Source organism: Athene cunicularia (assembly GCF_003259725.1).
Source record: "Athene cunicularia isolate RWA chromosome 1 unlocalized genomic scaffold, athCun1 chr1_part1, whole genome shotgun sequence".
Classification (NCBI taxonomy): Eukaryota; Metazoa; Chordata; class Aves; order Strigiformes; family Strigidae; genus Athene; species Athene cunicularia.
In genome coordinates this window covers 113,083,646-113,103,912 of record NW_020799091.1, presented here as the reverse complement: position 1 = coordinate 113,103,912, position 20,267 = coordinate 113,083,646, and the positions used below count along the sequence as shown (strand labels likewise).

The window sequence follows — 20,267 nt, the reverse complement described above, 5'->3', positions numbered from 1 at the left end:
GACCTCTCCCACCGCCTTGGGCCTTTGGCAGTGGACTGGGCCTGGGTGTTGGCCTGCAGGTGGGCCCGCCTTGGCAGGGCCTATGGGCAGGCAGGGCAGAGCTGTGCCATGGCGGAGCTCTAGCCGCAGCAGGGACCAAGCCCTCAGTCAAAAGCAGCTCCCACAGGCAGGGATCAGCCTCGTGACCACTCTGTCAGGGAGCCTTTCCCCATGGCCTCAGCGGGACGGCGCTGCCCTAGGCTGCACTGCCTCTGGGCCAGCCCTGAGCCCCCGCAGCCAAAGCCCTGGCAGGGGGATGCGTTTGGGCCCCTAGGGATGCTAACGGCCATAAACCAGTCATGCAGCCGTGCATGGGGAAGGGTGGCTTCCCACGGCATCTTGCACCACACACATACCATACTGTTCCTAACAGCTGAGACTGTATCTTATTTTAGGCAGTAAGTGTACATTGCACCTCTAAAGTTTTTTCAGTCTGCTTCCGTACCTCAGCAAAGAACGTCAACATCAGCTGTTTTGCAGCTGCTTGATATATGTATGCCTTCTCCCACTCTCTGCCCAGGCTGGGAGGCTGGCAAGCCATGAATCACTTCCTTTAAGTTCACCAGAGCTTTGCATAGCGTTAATTTCTCTATATATGCATCCCTACATATGCATATAATACAAACAAAGCTAAATATCATATGCTAAACATTAAGTAAGGAAAATTATATTAATTACAAGGTTTCTATAGTTTAAAAACCTCATAGTCAAATTCTGATAAAGCTGGAGTAAAGCACGTTTATAGGAGCGTTATCTTTTATGAAGCAAATTAAATTATCAGCGCTTCTCTGCACAATCTCTGTTATTTCATTGTAGAAAACTTAAGTGTCTTTGAATTGTTCATCCAGATACCCGGTTAATTACTTAACCATTAAGACAATATATTATCTTCCTCCAGGCTTTACAGAAGTCAAATCTCATATAGTTCGTATAATTAGTAACTCAAAGTGTCAGTTCTGTTAGATAACATTAGGGAAAATAAGATGCTTCCCAGTGATTCGGAAGTTAGAAAAAATTTATTCTGTGATAACAAAGATAAAAACAAACTTTAGGGGTTTTTTGAGTAGTTATCATTAGAACCTTTTTCAGATGCAGCTTTTCATAGAGTCATAGAATGGTTTGGATTGGAAGGAGCCTTAAAGACCATCCAGTTCCACCCCCCTGCCATGGGCAGGGACACCTTCCACTAGCCCAGGTTGCTCAAAGTCCCGTCCAGCCTGGCCTGGAACACTGCCAGGGAGGGGGCAGCCACAGCTGCTCTGGGCAACCTCTGCCACTGTCTCACCACCTTCACAGGAAAAAATTTGTGATCTCCGTGGCCTTCTCTGGACCTGCTCAAGCAGCTCCATGTCTTTCTTATGTTGGAGGACCCAGAGCTGGACACAGGACTGCAGTGGGAGCCTCACAAGAGCAAGAGTAGAGGGGGAGAATCCTCTTTCTTGACCTGCTGGCCACACTTCTCTTGATGCAGCCCAGGATCTGGTTGGATTTCTGGGCTGCGATCGCACATTGCATAGCGCAGACTTTCCATGTGCTAATAGCCCCAAATCCTTCTCCATAGGGCTGGCTGCTTTCAATCCACTCATCACTCAGCCTGTATCTGTGCTTAGAATAGTTTAAATTTTAGTTTACACTAACACATGCACAAAGATTTTGTGAAAATGATAAATGCAATAACTATTAGCTGAGTAAAGAAAATGTTATGAGAAGTACTTTGAAAATACTGATTTATCAACCCACAGAAAATGAAACTTTCTGCATACATCTGGAACAAACATTTAACTTGTAATATATTTACTTAGGGTATGATTTTGCATGGGAAATATGGGGGGTTTTATTCTCCAAATACAAAACCACAACCCATTTATAGTTAAATGTCCCTGAGTTTCTGATTTGCCCATCAGGCAGTCTCTGCACTAAGTAATTTTGTTTGGCTGAAACCTCCACAGGAGAATAAACAATAAAAACAATAGGAAGCTAGGCAAAATCTGAGGAACTTGGTTAACATTAAGCATGTAAGTAAGCCTACTGATTAATCTCTTTACAGAGTCATATCCTAATCCTTATTTTAGATAGCGTGGGGTTTAGGACTCTGAAGTTGAATACAGCACCTAGTGCTTGTGTATGGTTTGCTATCATAACCTGCAGTCACACACCATGATTTACATGTAGTAATTCAGTCTGCAGTCTCATAGCACAACATTTACAAACCCTAGTTTTACAAAATATTATGCATAAATCAGAAATTACAATGGAATGCATTTACCATTGACTCCTTTGTGCAGCTTTCCTGTAAATTTTAATTGGAATTGCTGTGAGCTACAGTTGGTTTACCATTATCTTATACAGCCTTAAGCTCCCCAAAGTCACCTAAGGCCAAAGGAACAGAGAGATTCTTTTTCTTTTCTTCAGAGGGAGATGCATCTCTGAAATCATACTAGTTGGGGCATTTTCTAAATGAGTTTTTAAAAACCTAGGTAATAACTCTAGCGCTCGCAGATTTCCTGTGGAAAATGGTAAATTTACAATTATTTTTGTTAATTAAGCTGTAGAAATACAGTATTTGTTAGCAGAGTCTAAGCTTACACAGCAGCTGAAGTGCCGTATTTCAGACTTACGCTTCATATTCATTGATCTTGATAGAGTAAGTTTGTTTTCTTTCACCTTGAATGTTGTCAATCAGCACTGAGTTATCCAGAGAGGTGAGTTATCCCAATTTTTGTGATCACTTGGGGGGTTTCAGCTTGTGTTATTTTATCTTTATAAAGGGTTGGTTTTTATCTGAAATTATCCAGTAATCATGGTTGTGTGATTCTACATTTGGAGAGGGAGAGGATTATCAATAGCTTTGTAAACCTGTCCATAGAAAAGCTTTCCTGATAATTTTCCTCTGCCTCAGAATTTGTGGTATATACCTGGCTTAATGGATAAATGTATTTGGGTTGACTTCCAAAAGTACTAAGATGATCCACTTATCCATTCTTTTCCCCCCATCTTTTCCATTAGTATATATGTGCCTTCTTTTAAGAGACATACCATATCAAATGCTTTAAATGCATTACAGAATACCATTTCAGAATAAAACATTTACTTTTTAAAATTTGAAATTAATTTTCTCCCTGAGTTTCATTTTGGACTAGTCAACTGCTTGAAGTTTAAACAAAATATTTCTCTTGAAAGGGAATACTGTTTCTTTTGATCCAAAGTGGTTTGTCATTTAGGGGACAGAAGAGAAGAAGGAATGATTTCAGAACTGACAGACATCAATTTCAGAAGTAGTGGGGATTTTAATGAGCATTCATTTTGCTTTGACTGAAACTGTAACCTGGAATTTCCAGCTCTTTAATTACAAACTTCTTTGTATCACACCACATGTATGAAAGGTAGCTATTAAAAGCAAAAATTCATCCTTAGATAAGCCAGAGCACAGTTTGGTCATGAGAAAAAGAAGAAAGGAGCAGACAAGCATAACACCCACCCCCAATTTTGCCTTACCTCCTCTCTTCCATCCTTCCAGCAAAGCTTAGAGGAGTCAGTACCTACAGCCTATATTTACAATGCTGCCTTGTTCTGTGCACCAAACCTGCTGTCTTTTCAATCAGTAGAAAATTACCACTCACTATAATCACAGTTGCATCAGACTGGTAGCCTTCCTTCAAGGGGAAAATCCCTGCTGTTCCCACCTTTCTTATCTCTAACACCAGAAATACTTTTTTTTCTTCTGTCAGTGACAGCAGGGCAGGTTTCCTCCCTAATGTCTATTCAGCAAAGTCAGAAGAACACACTGGGAGAACTGCTGAAATTATTGTGTCAAAATTAAGCTCTTAAAATTACATTTGGAAAATTGGCTCTTGGATTCTGATAGGCAATCATCTGTTATCTCTTTCAGTCCTATTTTTTCACTCCTTTTCCCTCAGCTACTTGTGAAACTGCTTTTATATCAAGCCAGTCCATTGGAATCAGAAGCAAAACTAATCTGTCTGTATGTTATCTGTGAGTTAATACTTTTTAATAATTCACTTAATATAAATTGACAATGAATTCATAAAATGCATATTTTTGAGTTCTTTTTAAAAAATGCCTCATTTTAATATCATCATTTTGTCTTACTGCAAGAGAAGGAAGTACTGCCTAGTTCCTCTAGCAATGTAAAGAACATAGTCTGGATCTCTGAAATTATATTTTTAGCAATAGTTTCCATTGTACTGCTGGAGGAGTCAGAAGGAATATGGGTCTGTACAGTCAAAACATGTTTGAGTTGCTCTTTCATTTGTTTCAGTTCTGATTTTGGATTGGGAAGTCAGAAGACAGTAACTGTAATACATACTGGCATGTGTAAATGTGGTAGCTGGCAGGAGAAAGAAAGAAATCTCTGTTTAAATGTGTGATGAAGTCTGAGAATGGTTTTTAAGTAATATTTCAGAATGCAAACTTGACAGATTTATGATAAGTTGTATTTTAACTAATTGTTTCTGCTTTAAAGGTCAGGTCAAAGGCTTGTAAGATTATGCTATGGTTAAGAATGGCAGGGACCCCTGCTCCAAGTTAACTGGGGACACAGTAAGTTCTGACCATCGCAACATCCCCTGTCCCCTGGGCAGCTGCTGTCCAGGTTGTTTCCTGACACAATTAAGAGCAGACTCAGGCTTGCAGGTAGTCTGTGCTGGAGGTCCTACATCTCTGAAGGTGGTTATAGCAGCATCTCCCAGCCTCTTATGCCAACAGGGTGCAGAGGACCCAGACAATGTGGTTCTTCTGTCAGAGGCTTCTTAGGGGACTATAGGCAAGTCAGACTCACCTATAAATATATAGGGGTGTCATCCTTGTTTCATCAAGGCATTGTGAGAGTAAATGCAAGTCTCTGTTACCTAAGTAAGAAAGCTATATAAATAGCTTCGGCGGATAAAAAGTTATCTCACTCTTTCTTATTAACAGGTAGAACCTACATAAAACAGATAATGTGCTTTTTTTTAGTGATATTAGTGAAGCTTTCGAGATAAAAATTTCAAGCAGCAGTGAGAACTGTCTGTACATTTGGAATCTGTCTCTTTTCATGATTTCCCATTATATAACAAGAACTGGTTTGGGTTTTTTTTAAGTCCATATACCAAAATCAAAACTGTGAAGAATTATATGATTAAAATAGCATATATATCTAGGTTGGAAAGGAAAGAAGATGCATCGTAACTTCATGGAACAGATTTTACATATGACCAAAACTTGCTTCTATTAATGAAACTTATTTTCTTGTTTTACAGCTTGCAGGCCTGGATTCTACAAAGCATTTGCTGGAAATGTAAAGTGCTCTAAGTGCCCTCCACACAGTTTGACTTACGTAGAAGCAACTTCTGTCTGTCAGTGTGAGAAAGGTTACTTCAGAGCTGAGAAGGACCCACCAACTATGGCATGTACCCGTAAGTCTGATCAGTACCAGTGTCTGCAGTTCTCTTCTCCTGTGCCTTATTTATTTATTCTTGTATTTTAAAAACAAATTACATGAGTTTGTATATTTTGCATAAAATTCCATTCAAGATAACGGAAAGAGATGTTTAAAATCAAAATTCAAACAGCATATTTCTATTTAGTCTAGATATCCCTAAAAATACTCATAAGTTTCTTAGTTTGGTTACTTTTTAATTTGTAGTTCTGAGAAATAAAACAATGTGTGTAATCATTGTCGTATAGATAACAATGTGAAGTTTTAACTATGGGTATGTATTTTAAATACATGAAAATATGTACAAAAACTTTGAAAAAAATGAAGAGTCATGTAAAGAAAAAAACTTATATGACATACTCTGCTGTCGTCCCAATGAAAATTGTAAGACAAATATCATCCCAACACAATCAAATAAAAACTAAACTATAAAAAGGACAAGAAAATCATAAAAAGAAAAAAAATATCCAATCAGGAGGAGATATAATTAAACCCTCTTGCATATCATCTTTCAACACAGAGTTATTCTCTTTTACACAACTGAGATAATGAAAATTCTTTAGATTTTCTGATAATTTTTAAAATATGTGATTTTGTTATTTTTGACTAACATAAGTTTATCATTAAGACAAAACTGATGCCCAGCAATCTAGGGGCAAGAATTCTGTCTGAGAAGATATTTTCATTATTTTGATCAATTTACTCATCTCTAGAAACAGCATAAATTTTCTTTTCATTTAATATAATACTTCTCATAGATTTTCATACATGATTCATTACTGGGATTCATTTATTGCTCATAAAGCAACTATATTTGTTTAATCTCAAATCTGGGAATAAACAGCATAATTTAAAAACTTGTGGCTAATATACTAAATTAACAGATGAAATCCTATTATTTAATAAAGATGATTAAAATCTGTTTGAAAATTTTTCTGAGATACTTAGGTTTTTATGTAACATTTTGATAGCTCTTTTGCTGGAGGATTTGATTTGAGTACATTTTGTACCACAGTCCTCTTATTAAGAGAATTAAAAAAAAAACCCCAACATGTTAAATGCATAAAAGTATTTTAACAGACTAGGTATACAAAAAGCTTAAGAGATAAAACCATAAAACCAAATGATTGTTGCAGTAACCATCAGTGTATAGTCATAATTTTGGTATGTTTACACTGCATAAGGCAGCACTATGTGAAAATAACTGAGCTGACAGAACTGAACTACTACTACTACTACTACTACTACTACTACTAGCAGAATTGAACTGCTTTCTGCTAGTCTCTTCAAATGTCACTGTACTGGACAAATTGGGAATATAACAAGGTAATTTGAAGCCGATTTACAAAGTCATAGACACTCTAATCCTGAGGTCATTACATAGACCAAGACATTGTTCATCCACCAAATGGGAGGTGCGGTGGTCGCTAAAAATGGTATTCCTCAGATCTAAGGCACTTAACAGAAAATTGTCTAATCTTAACATAGGGTTGTCAGAAGGGAAAGGCAAGTCCCAACCTCCAGCTACTTTAGGGACATAGGGTTCAGAGAGGCACCCCAATCCAGTGCACCCAATCTGCTGTCAGCTCACTCTGGAGCAAGGCCCTATCTTTCTGCACAAAATATGTGAGGGAATAAACAATGTTGTTCCAGACTTCCCACAGGAAAATGGTAATTACAAATAATTCCACACAAATGAGTGCCCCAAGCAAGCATAGGCCATTAAAAACTTATCCACAGAACTAACACACATCCCAGGCACTCTTGACAGTTTCATGCTTAGAAGGATGGTTTTGCTCATGCATTATGCAGATGTGGTTCCATATTATTTATAAGTCATTGATTTTTCAACTCCAAAAGACAGTTCTTCTCTGAAAAAATTACTCATACATGGCATTGTGTTTCCATAATTATCTTTCAGGGCACAATTTTAAGGCCATTAGTATTGATAAGGTAGGGAGGAGCAGTAGAGCCCTGTGGCATCAACACCTCAGTGATTCCCCAACAAACGCAGGGGGCTCTGAGCTGCTTTGGCCAAAAACTGTCAGGGAAGACTTGCTGCCAGAGCTCTCCTGCTGAGGATGTCAGGCCAGAGAAACTGAGAGTGGAGGCAGGGAAGAAATCAGCCACAACAGAGTTACCAGTGCCCCATCTCACTATGACTTGGGAGAAATAATAAAGGATGGTGAACCACATTCCAGTTTCTGCCTTGCTTTCTTCAGTGCCACCATGCCTTGCCTCTCATTCAGCCTAGACTGCCAGGTATCAGTACTTCACTGACTGTAACAGCAGATGCATTCATCTTGTATCTAGTGATTATTTCACTAATTGCCAGCTCTGCAAATGACACCAAGACTCTTGACAGGCAGACTGTGTTCTTATCTTCTTGCACATCATCAGTAATGAAGAATCTGCAGGCCAAATTATTCCCTAAGTGATATCTTTAGCCCCACTGCTTTCAAATTATGCTCTCAGTTATTAAAATTATGTTTCTGTCATAAATACAACCTCACTGCCTTCGGTGGGTCTGTGCAGATGTGGCTAATTTAAATTTAATAAACAAAGATACAGATATGAGTAGAATTCCAAATCATTCCAAACTGTCATGCTTTACTCGAATAAAAGAAGTTGAAAAGGTAGGAAAAAAAATGAGCCGATTTGACTAAATACAGAGAAAAGGCTGTGCAGTAAGAAAATGCCTTTTCTACATAACCACTTTTGGGGCAGATCTGCATTTTTGATGTTCATTTGCACATTTGTATCCTGACATGCAAGATGTGACATAAGAGATTTTTTCTTGTGACTTTTTAAATGAGATTTGTCCTTAAATTAAACACAGAATGAATTGTGTATTCCCCTTACAAATTTCTTCATATTCAAACATTTTGAATCAACTATATTCATACCTATTTTGTTTGCTTCCCAAAGTCCTACAAAGCAATATGCCTAAATTAGGTAGATAATTTATTCTCTCCCTTTTCATTCCTGTATAGGGTTAGACAGTATTTCTCACTCCAGAATTTTTCCTCAGTACTGGAAAACTTGCATATGCAGCATTATGGAAAATAAGGACCTCGACTTAAGAGACTATGAAATTAAGAGTTTAGCTTAAAGCATCCATTTTTTTAATGATGAGCTTCAAATCTAATTTCATTAATTCTGTGAAAGTGCATACTGTATGCTTTTCCAAAATTGTACGGTTCCCATTTTTGCTTCATGTGACTGTATTTTGTAAAATAAGAGTGTGCACTTTGCAGAAAAGCATAATAGAAATCGAATTTTAGTAAGAGGAATGAAAATTACATTAGGATATATTGTTAATCTATTTCTCCTAGCTTTTTTCATTTGATTGGCACTTGTTATCAATCTCTTGCTGCTTCTCCTTTCTCCTTATTGTATTTCTTTGGCATTTGTGAGTACTCTATCAGTGATCTCTCTGCATACACAGTGAGCAACAAATAGCATCATATCTAATCCCCTGTCTGATTACTCTGTACATAAACTCTAACATTTCCCAGTATAATGTAATTGGATAAATTGATCCACATTTTCAAGGTCAAAGGCAGGCAGGCTTATACTGGGTGTCTGTGTCTGAATGCATCTCTTTTCATGTTATACTTAAACAATTCTGAACCCAACAGACTTACACTGTTCAATAACCTCTGTCACAAACTGTATCCTCTGGTTTTAAGAATCAACACTATATTCCAGCAGCAAAATCAAGAAACATGCTTGAAGCCTTCAACTCTACTGCCTCTATTGTTATTTTTATATATATACTTGTTTGCAATTTATCATTACACTCAGACTTGGAGTATTGGTTTACAGTCAACGGCTTCCATTCTTCCTGCCTGCCTCACAGAAGAAGTGATTCTGAAAAGGAAAAAATGTAATACAGCATTCTACATCAAGTGACACTACTTATATATGCTACGTCCATGTATGTATGTACATAAAAAAGCAATTATGAACTCAAGGGGCACAGCCAGATGCTGATTCTGAGTGTTCTAAGACAGTGGTTAATTTTCACCCTTCCACTGTAAATTCAGTAGTCAAATAACAGACACTTCTAAGAGTCCAATAGCTGGTAATGCACAGTTCTCACTTAAAAAACAATCAGTTTTTTTTCAGACAGTCATCACTCTGTAGCGTTTAAAATACTGCATTGCCCTCTGCAGCATTATGTTTGCTCCTTTCTCCTTCCCTAAAGGACAAAATGCACTTCACCTTGACAGAGGGCAAAGCAAGATGAGGTGCAGTGTACTGCATGAGGCATAAACTGTTGCTTTTAGGGGTGGGCCTGCTTCTCTGTAAGACATCAATGTCAGACTGCTCCACAGAGAGTGTAGAAATACTTCTTAGGTTTATAATTTGTAAACAAAGAAAAAGACATTGCTCACACTTGGGCTGTGTTTCATCTAAGGAGCAGAAGAGCTTCATTTTTTTTTTTTTAAATGCTTATCCATCTGAACTGTATTTCACTCTTGCATGAAATCCAAAGTCATGAATTTTGCTGTGAGAAAAAGATCCATCATTTTCAACAATATACCTGTTTTACTTAAAAATCAATATAAGGAAATCCCTGAGAGCCTTGCACACATATGTCTGCAGAAGGGTTATTGCTGCCAAGTTTTTCCAATGTGTCAAGTAATCTTTGTATAATTTATAAATGATAACAAAGCAATCAGGCCACATTCATAAAAGCCCAGTGACACATAATTTAGCTGAATCTGAGGATTAGAATTAATTGTCTCTCTTTGTTCCAAGTTCTAAATCTTAGTAAATGATTCACTGCATGTCATTACAGCTTAATATTTGCATGAAATCACAGTTTAACTGGCATAATTTAACGGCAATTAAAAAGCTATTTAATCGTCATGCAAATTGGCATGAGGGGCCTTGGGTATGAAGAGTGTCTGCATTTTTTGTCAGTATTTGCAGGCGGTCAGTCACATACTTTCAGACACCTCTAACATAGTTGATAATGTTCTTCTTATTCATTGAAATGTGAATGTACAATAATTCATGTTTTCTCTTACAGTTGAGGATTAAGTCCCAAATCATGAATATAACAATCTTCATTCTCTGGTACAAACAAAAAGTAAATTTTTTAAAAAGTGTATTTTATCTACTGTATTGCTTCTTCTGCTGAGGTCATCTCCATTTAGTACACAAAAATCTGATAGAAAATTTAAATTGACAAAGCCAGACAAAACTCTCCTATTGCCCAGATTCACAGTAATTGCTTTTGTGACCTGCCAAAGTTGATGAAGTAACAAAAAAAAAAAGAGCTGTGATGACTCATTGTCATAATATCTTTAGTTTATGTAAGATTAAATTTAAGCCAGTTTTAAAACATTGGCTCCAATTCTTTGAGCAATTACACACATGCTTAGTTTTAAGTGCACGAGTATTACCAATTATTTCAAGGGAATTACTGATCCGCTTAAAGTTATGCACATATGTAAGTGCGATTAAGGCTCATCCTCCATATTCCTATAGCTCCTCATTGGTTTTAACAGTGGGAATTTGTTAAGACCAGTCATTATTTAATTCTCACAGCATGTTTTTAGAGGAAACGTAATTATTCCTGTCTTCTGCACATAAATAATGTGAACTAAACCTGAAGGAATCTGTGCTAGTTTTAGCTTATTCTGATCTCAGGACTGTTTTACAGAGTAGTTAGAACCATCAACCTCACAGTAACTTTGTGGGAAGTTTAGATATTTGTACATCTAAGGCACTCTAAGGTTGTAGGGGCTTTTGGACAACGTAAGTCTTCAAGACTGTACCTTCTTTCTGTTTTCCACACCACTGCAAAATGATGTAATTAGCCTTTGTTAGCAAGTTGCGTTTATAAATACTTCCATATAACAGTATTTCAAATGCTTCACTGTTAGACTTATCATAAGGTCACAGTCAAAGACCAGGAAGGAAATACTCAAAATATTCTCTGTGATCATAAAAATTGCAAATTACAAATATAATTTTCATCTGACAGGTTTCAGAAATATCGATCTTCAGTACAAATGAGCCCTATACCATTCAGCTAAATGATTCTTTGATACGATGAAAAATAACTGGTCTTTCCTCTCCAGGGCTTTTTTGGCTCCTACCTATGAACTCTCTACAAATAGATATACAAATAAATAGTTACACATTAAAAATATTTTAAACTTCCTTGTCCACTAAAAATATGCAAAGCGATGTAACACCTCCAAGTATTTGTATTGTCAAGTGCTTGAAGTCCAGCAGTTAATTCATCATTTACTTTAGGGGAAAAATAATTTTAATGAAAACATAGTCTTATTTAAAATTAAAAATACCAGAAAGAAATATATACATTTATATAACATAGAAACATAGAAATGTATAAATCATGAAAACCTGTAAAGCAAGCTGCAAGTTTTCAAAGTTCTGCTAACCATTGGGCAAGCAATCCATGTGCACTGTGATTTTATGTTGAGAGCTGAAAATACAATGCCTAGTCAACTCATTCAGCTCAAGAAAACCCAGAGATTGCCAGTTGAGTTTACCACACTCATCTTACGTATATCAAAACCTGGAGTATAATGCCTTGCATTTTGCCAAATCTGTGTTTCTTACATAATTTTTATGAGCATATTTTGGGACTCTATACAAATTATTTTGGAAAACCATGTGTCTGTAAGTGCTAGGTTGAAATATGTTAAGTGGAAGAAGAAGAATTTAATAAGAAATGGAGATAAGAGTATTCAGACTTTTAACAATTTCTGCCTTTCCTTCACCCCTTCATTAATTCCTATCTGAAAAATTAATATGTTGTAAAGTTCTTCTGTCAGACTCTGGAAGCTGATATATAAAGTCTCAGATGACTTACATGTGATCCTACACAGTAAGTCAGCATTAACAGCTTAAAACTTGTTGGACATACCTTGACTATTTTGGAATCCATGGGAAATGGGTCACTCAAGGTTCATCTGAGAGGACACAAAGACCTTTACCACCTGCTCACAAGCCAAGAGCTTTCTTATACTCTGCCTGCTGCTACTACTATATTTGCATCCCTCCCCACAGTCTTCAGGACTTCAGTCTTTTGCTTTGCCTCCATCCGTTCAGACCTTTAACTTACAAGGTTGATGTCTTCACTGTTAGACTGATGCTGATGGAGTGCCAGGTGGGAAAGAAAAAAAACTTGTAAACTGTCTCTTGTACCTAATGGTCTTGGCCTGTTGCCACCTAACTCTGTTAATGAACAGCAGCAAGGAAATCCCTGGGGATAAGGAGTGAAGGATAGAAAAAATATCTGGCAGTGCAGAACTAATACAAACAATTTTGCCTGTCATTATTCCAAAGCTGCTGTTTATTTATTATTCAATTTGACTCTTATAAAATATAAAAATTATAAGTGTCAGAAAAGCCTACATTACTAGACATAAGGAAATACATTTTGTGGTTAAAGCTCTACCCCAGTATCCCACAAGATCAAGAGATATTTAGTGCAAATTTGTGTTACCAAGTCTAGGTTTGACATTACCAAGTTATTTTTATGTTGCCTTAAATTATTTCTGAATTAATTCTTATTTATTCAGATTATTCAGCTTTTTAAGATCTTGCCCATTTATTATTCCTGCTTCATTTTCAAGGACTGTATTTAGATAATTTTTACATTGAATTTGTTATTGAAACATAACTCTTTTGCCTTCAGACTAATACTTTTCATGTTTTGTTCTTCCTCCAAAATAGACAACTGTTTCTCAACAGGCTTTCCCCTCCTTCTTTGCAGGGCCACCTTCTGCTCCAAGGAATGTGATTTTTAACATTAATGAAACAGCTCTCATGTTGGAATGGAGCCCCCCGAGTGATACCGGAGGAAGAAAAGATCTCACTTACAGTGTCATCTGTAAGAAATGTGGGTCGGACGCAAGCCAGTGTGAGATTTGTGGGGGGGGTATCCGTTTCATCCCCAGGCACACAGGTCTCATCAACTCCTCAGTGACAGTGCTTGACTTTGTGTCGCACGTGAACTACACCTTTGAAATAGAAGCCACAAATGGGGTCTCAGAGCTGAGTTTCTCTCCCAAGCAGTTCACAGCAATCACAGTTACCACAGACCAAGATGGTAAGTCCCAGCACTGCATGTCTGTTACTGTGTCTCTGTCACTTAGGCATTTATTAGGGGGATAGTTTTGTGTCTTGGAAGTCTGGGTCAGCAAGTTAGGATGTTTTGCAGATTGTTAAATGTTTTAAGTGCTTTTGTTGAGGACTTCCAGCTTCTGCTGGTGAGGGCATTAAAATGCTTTTGGCAGCTGGCCCTTGACCCCATTACATAGAGCACAAAAACATACCTTCCTGTTTAAAATTAAATGCAAGCTTTAACTACCTGAGACTAACTGTATCAGTACTTTGTTAGAACTAGAGTCTTTGTCTGGTGCTTTTCCAAGTCCTTCCTTAAGATTTCAGTTTTGAAAGAGTAAAACACCACACGTTATGTATTACAATTTCACAATACAAAGGTTAAATGAAAGAGAACTCACTTCTTTTAGTATCCATGTTTCATAGTACGCTTCACTGCAAGATATTTCAGCACCTGTATGAGCCAGTTCCTTAGGTGAGGTATCCCAATAGATATTTTTTTGTTCCTTTAATTGTCCATTTTGCATTATTGTTTTTGAGCTTTTTCTTCCTCCCATTTCAGTTCAAGTTCATGTCCAAGGTCAACCATTATGGGAAATATGGGAAAACATGGCAAACTAAGAGAATTCTATATTTTTGTTTATTTCTGCAACTTTTTCCTCTTCCATCTTTAGAGATACTTACTATGCCAGCAAACAGCATCATAGGTTACCAACAAAGCAATCTATATAGCAGTGTTATCTTCTGGGCTGTGTTACTGTAGATGAGAAGGTTATTTCAAAATTATCCCTTGCTGACATTTGTTCCAGAAATGTTTTTCACCTACTGTGCAGTGACATTGTAACTGTAGCTGAAGTGTTTAATGTAAAACAGGAACCAAAACCGGCAAAACTACCATTTTGAATAGAAGACGTTTGATAATATGAAAGTATTCATTAAAACTGCTAAGATTTGGGAGGATCCTATTATGTTCCACTTGTAGGAAGGCCCTGGGTTCTTTCACTGATCAGCCCACCAAAAATCTGCTTACCTGTCTATCTGGGACAAGTAGTTTTGTTGATGATTAAGTAATGACTTGTTTGCCTTTGGGCATACAGAAATTAACAGCTTGCTGTGATGATGATAATGACAGTGATGGTAAGACTAATAATATTCATGAAAATGGATTAGAAAAAGCATGACAACTACTCACTCACCATTCACTGATGATGGTAACAGAAGAGCTAATTATATAAGATGCCTAATGATATGTGCTTTGCACTGAGAATTGCCTTAAGCTCTTAGGCTATGTATGATGTTGCGAACCGGAATCTCTCTTTTCCTTTCTCATTAAAGGAACAAAACATGGTGCCAGAAACTACCCTTATGTGTACTTACTTTTCATGGTACTAAATGCAAGTCACCAAACATGCACAGGTGGAGGTCACCAGAGATATGGTTTGTTTTTAAACTGGCTAACAGCTGTATGAACATGGCTTATGATGTGTATTTAAGTGGTGAGCTTTTAAAAAATAATGTCTTTTGCTGTTGTCGGTTCCTGGTTTAACAATATAGATTTTCACTGCAATTTACTCAAAACAGGGAAAAGACCAATGTTTTGATAATTTGTGACACACTGACAGTAAACTCTAGAGTGTAGACTTCTTGCATTCCCTATAATAATTCTTACATTACTAAAAATGGTGTTGGAAGGGCCTCAGAGAATTTAAGATGAGATTTCCAGAATATCTGTCAGTTTATTTGGATATAAAAAGACAGCTTTGCAGGAGAAAGCATTGTAATAAATGAAATTGAGGCATCTATAAAATGTAGTTATAAAGATAAAACCGTTTTTGTAGGCTTATAAACTGTGTAGATGTATAAAATCATAAGCATGTTAACTATATATTTAGAAGTAAAAGAGAGAAATATAATGTCATATGAAATATGTAAGAAAATTAATGGAGTTTTCATTGATGGAAATTATTGAGAGGACAATAAACAATTTTTGTGAGTTACTTTTAGTCATGAATAGAAACTGATATGGAGAAAGCTAGGGTATCTAACCTCAGAAAAGGAAGCTGTAGAACTAAAGCTTCAGAACATTGTAGAGATTTTATTAATGTTTATAAATCATGGTGACATTCTCAGGGACAAAGATTAGTGACCTCTTATTTTTAGTGTTAGCCAACTATTAGTAAACAATTTATAGTTTTGCTTTTGCATTATTTACCAAAAATACTGAATAATCACCTTTATATTGCATTTCTTTTTCTATCTATACGACCAAACACTAAACTCACTGTTACAATTTTTCCTTTTAATCTTAATTATACCGAAATGGACAGTACTTATTTCATGGTGTTGCAGGTTTATGCACATGATAATATAAAACAAAGATCCAAGATTATATGCATGACGTGACAACAAATCAAAAATATCTTAATGTGTACAAGGACTGCAGTCCAAACACATTGCTTTAAAACAACTTTTCTCTCTTGATGTGTGTCTAATATGGAAGATCTAGATTAGATCTAGAGTAAATTATAACTACACAGCATATTTATCCTGTGTTCATATTACCTTTTTACATGTAATATTTTCATAGAAACTGTTTTAATATTTTTGGTATAGACACTGCATGAAGTGCTAGACCTTTTTATAAATACATAAATTGTTTTCTTCAATTGTCATATCTTTGTTAAGAACTTAGAACAATATCTTCAGCTGTTCTAACTCCAGACCATTCTGTTAACTACAATACTTTATGGTAGCTGAGGAGCTAGCATGTTATTTTCTTTAAGCATACTGGATTTACTTACCTCCTGTAGCCCTTTCTTTTTTGATGGTTTTTGTGAAATTAACAGATTCTTCTTTAAACATGCAGAATTATTAGCTTGTTCTTCAGGGGGTTTTCTCTCTTTTTGAAGAAGATATTGCTGTGGGCATTTTGCTGAATAAAGTAATGCAATGAAGAGTACCGGGGGCATCCATAGAAACCGAATAATTGTATTCTACCACAGTTACTTAGTAGAGTAGCCTGAGAACATCAAAGAGGGATAATATTTGCTGACAGAAGTGAACTAATTCAGAAGTGATTAAGGCTCTTTAAGCACAGAGATCTACTACAACTAATAATAAAATCTTAACTGCCTCCTGATGCACTCACCAGCATCAACAAGATTAAGTACACTGCTCAGCTCTAACGATGACAAGAAGTAGACTAAAGGAAAGTAAGTCTAAAAAGGCTTTGTGAACTGCATCCTACAAACCTCCCTTCGATTTAATGACTAAAGTATTACCAGACCTGATCAAATACTAAAAAAATTACTAACAGTAATGTAAGTCATATAAAAGGAACTTGGTAACATTCATGACCATTTTTAGTTACTTATTTTGTATAATTATTCATAAATTCAATATCCATGGTTTTGGTTTTTCCCCTGGGCTTCATAAGGAAACAAAGATCTGTCAACCCATTAGCCAACATGAGTTCAGTAACAGGGAAAGATTTCACAGATACTATATTCTCTCAACAGAAGTGTGAAAAATGACAGCTTAAGAGTCACACCAAACTGTTGGTTGGGTCTGCAAGTTAAAAAGCAAGGTTCAGCTGTGTAAGGCTTGCTACTGGACTAGAGATGTCAGCTGACCAGCCACTTTGTCTGTTGGCTAGTTAGTAAAAAAGCATATATAGTTCCTATAGGATCACAGCACTGGCTGTGTCTTGTCCTGCAAGTGTGGCAAACAAGGATGGGGTGGGGTTATGTTAGGAAGTGTAGATGTTGCAGATGAAGAGTTGAGGGAAGTGAGCTATATGCTACTCTTGCATAGCTCTGTTTCAAAATGTTTTGAGATATCAAAATAATCGCTACTTTAAATTCAGATAAATGGACTGATAAACACAATGAGTTTCTGCTCAGAAAAGCACTTAAGTAAACTCCCCGTTCAAAGAACATTAGCACATATTAAGTGCTTTCCCAAATAACCGCTAAAGTAATTTGTAAACGACTGAAAAGTAAAACATGTTTTCAAAAAAAGCCTAATAAAAAAATGTTTAACAGTACTGTTGTTCAGAAAAGTGCCTGTATGCCTTCTCTTTATGGGAGGGAGAAAGTTTTATACAGCAGTAAATATGCTGAGCAGGAAGTAATTGTACTTAATCGACTTTAAATCATTGTGTGAAGAAGCAGAGAATTATATGCTGAATTGTAATTTATGTTTCTCTTATGACTAATGGAAGGAAGAGACACCTCACTATATGACTTTCTTAGCATGGCTTATAGTCTGCATTGCCTAAAGAAAATTCAGAAGTACTTGAGGTTTTTCATGCATAATTAAAGTAGTAAATAATGAATAATTAAGCAAAACAGAGTTTAAAACAATAGGTTTTATTTCCAAATAATAGTCCATATACACAGTCCCTCAGTGAGCATTCATATGTTCTATTTCTTGATAACAGAGGGGATTTTAACATTACGCTACGCAGATTGGGAGTAGAGTCGTGAGACATATCCTGAGTACATACGTGATTATACAGACATAGTGGCCTGCTCTGTTTCAGTCCACCATTTCAAGTGCTTCACTGAGGAGCAGCACTCTAGTTACAGTGTTCTCTGACTGAAGAATTTCTTTGTTGTCTGGTCTGCATCTTCACCATCATGTCCTTCCTGCAGGACTCCATGCTGGCAGACCCCAGCTCACCTCACACCTGCAAGTCCCACAGCAGTGACCTCCCCCTAAAATCACAGCCCAGCCATGGGATGCTTTGCAGGCATCATTCCATTGTGGGCTCCTTCCACATGTCTTTCCTGTTTACACCAGAGAAATGCTCCTTCTGCCATTGCATCCTGGAAATCTGATTTTCTCCCTCCCCTTTTCTGCAGTTTGTTAGTGACTCTAGTCTCCATGACATCAAAGACCTGCTACCAGTGGACAAAATTTGAGGCATGAGAGACTTCACTCTGTCTGGGCACACACCCTATCACTATATTAAAGACCTGTCTAGTTTTGCTATGTTTATCTAGTGTTGGTAGCCTGTGACTAGCTGAAGTTTTCAGACAGACTCTGAAACTGCAAATCTGGCAGGATTCCTTTGTCTGATACATTTTATTTTATGTGATCCATTGGCAGTTATATCCTAGGCGATGTTTCCTAATCTGGTGGTAAAATCTTGCCAGTGTCTGAAAGGGACTGCCTTTCATCTAATTCTTTTTCCCAAATAAATTATGGCCAGTTCATTGTTCCTAGTACAGGTGGCTCCTCAGACGGATTTGCAGCCCCATGCAACAGCAACCTCTTATCACTCTTAGAGCTGTGGAAACTGAGGAATACGTGGATGGATTACAGTGCTCTTCCAGGAATAAACATGACTGTATTACCACGAAATAATGGCATATAGCATTATATAACAATGCAGATGGTCTAAGTTGTTAAGACCATCATTCAGTTGTCAGGGAAGCATATCAACGGCACTACCAGGACAGTTTATTAGGATTAATCTTTCTGGCTGATGACAGTATAGTTTCAGGATGCTCATTGAGGTGGCAGGGGAGTTCCCTTTTCACTCGTCCTAAGTTGCTGCCCATAGTAGCATCTGACTTTCACCCTAATCAAAAGTCAGCTTTCTTTTTTTTCCCTGAGTCTCAAATCTCTACAGATCAGATTGTCCTTTGTAACTTTAAAGTCAAGAAAGCTTCTCTTTTCATATGACATGATGAACCTCTTTGGACTGTCTTCCAAACTTTTTATGTTAATGGTTTATAAATCTAAATTAACAGCTATTTCTAATCACTGACTGTCGAAATGGAATAGCAGGCTGCATAAAAGCCTGTTATGAAAGAGTCACAAAACAACCTCCATCAGACATTGCCAGAGCTCAAGCGACATGAAAGGTCATTAAATTTTCATAGATGACAATAAATAAGAAATTTATGGTATTTGTTTATCTGACACCTACAGCTGTACTGATAGTTCTACCAAACCCTGTACTGTCATGGGAGCAGTGCGGAACAATGCTGCTGGTACTATTTATGTGAAAAATTTGAGGAGAAATATCAACTCATTGGTTACTGGCTAGGGAAAATCTATAAATGTCTACACTGAATTGTCTACAAAGACAGTAAGAGGGATTACTAAAAAAAAAAAAAAAAAAAGTTTGAGATGTGCACTTCTGAACAAGAAACAAATTTAAATGATACATTTTTAAAAGGTATTCAGCATTATGTAATAAATATTCAGGCCAGCCTGTTAAACTATATGTATGTTTATGTGTATTTATGTCAGTGTGTATATAAATTAAGCATTTACAGTTGGAAAGAAAATCACAAGGCAAAAATGCTAAATTTCAGTTCTCAGACTTTTTCAGCTAACATTCTGCTGAACACTCCCCAGATCTTCCAAAATTCTGAGTCAAGGTCTTTGTGCAGCATAATTGTTACCCACAGATTTTCATTTGCTGGTCACCTCTGTACATTTAGACTACTTGCTAATGTTTCTTTACACATATGCCTGATTACTATATAGTAATCATAGGTTAAAAATGGCTTTTAAAACAATTTTGGTTTATATCCTGAAGAATTTTTAAATACTTATAAATTTTCTTTAACAAGTATTTTCTTTTTCTGCTGGCAGATATTGATGTTGAGCCATTTCTTTAATACAGCAAAGGTCAACTTGTTTCCATTTACTTTCATTT

General features: G+C 36.7%; 1 protein-coding gene across 4 annotated transcripts in view; it reads left to right on the top strand.

The window, feature by feature from the left end:
- Positions 1-20,267, top strand: part of EPHA6 (EPH receptor A6) — a 493,307-nt gene that overhangs the window by 231,217 nt on the left and 241,823 nt on the right. For all 4 annotated transcript variants that reach the window (XM_026843385.1, XM_026843366.1, XM_026843375.1 and 1 more), the window contains exons 3-4: positions 5,298-5,453; positions 13,242-13,577. In XM_026843385.1, coding sequence (XP_026699186.1) covers positions 5,298-5,453; positions 13,242-13,577 — 492 coding nt within the window. The remainder of the gene's footprint in view (positions 1-5,297; positions 5,454-13,241; positions 13,578-20,267) is intronic.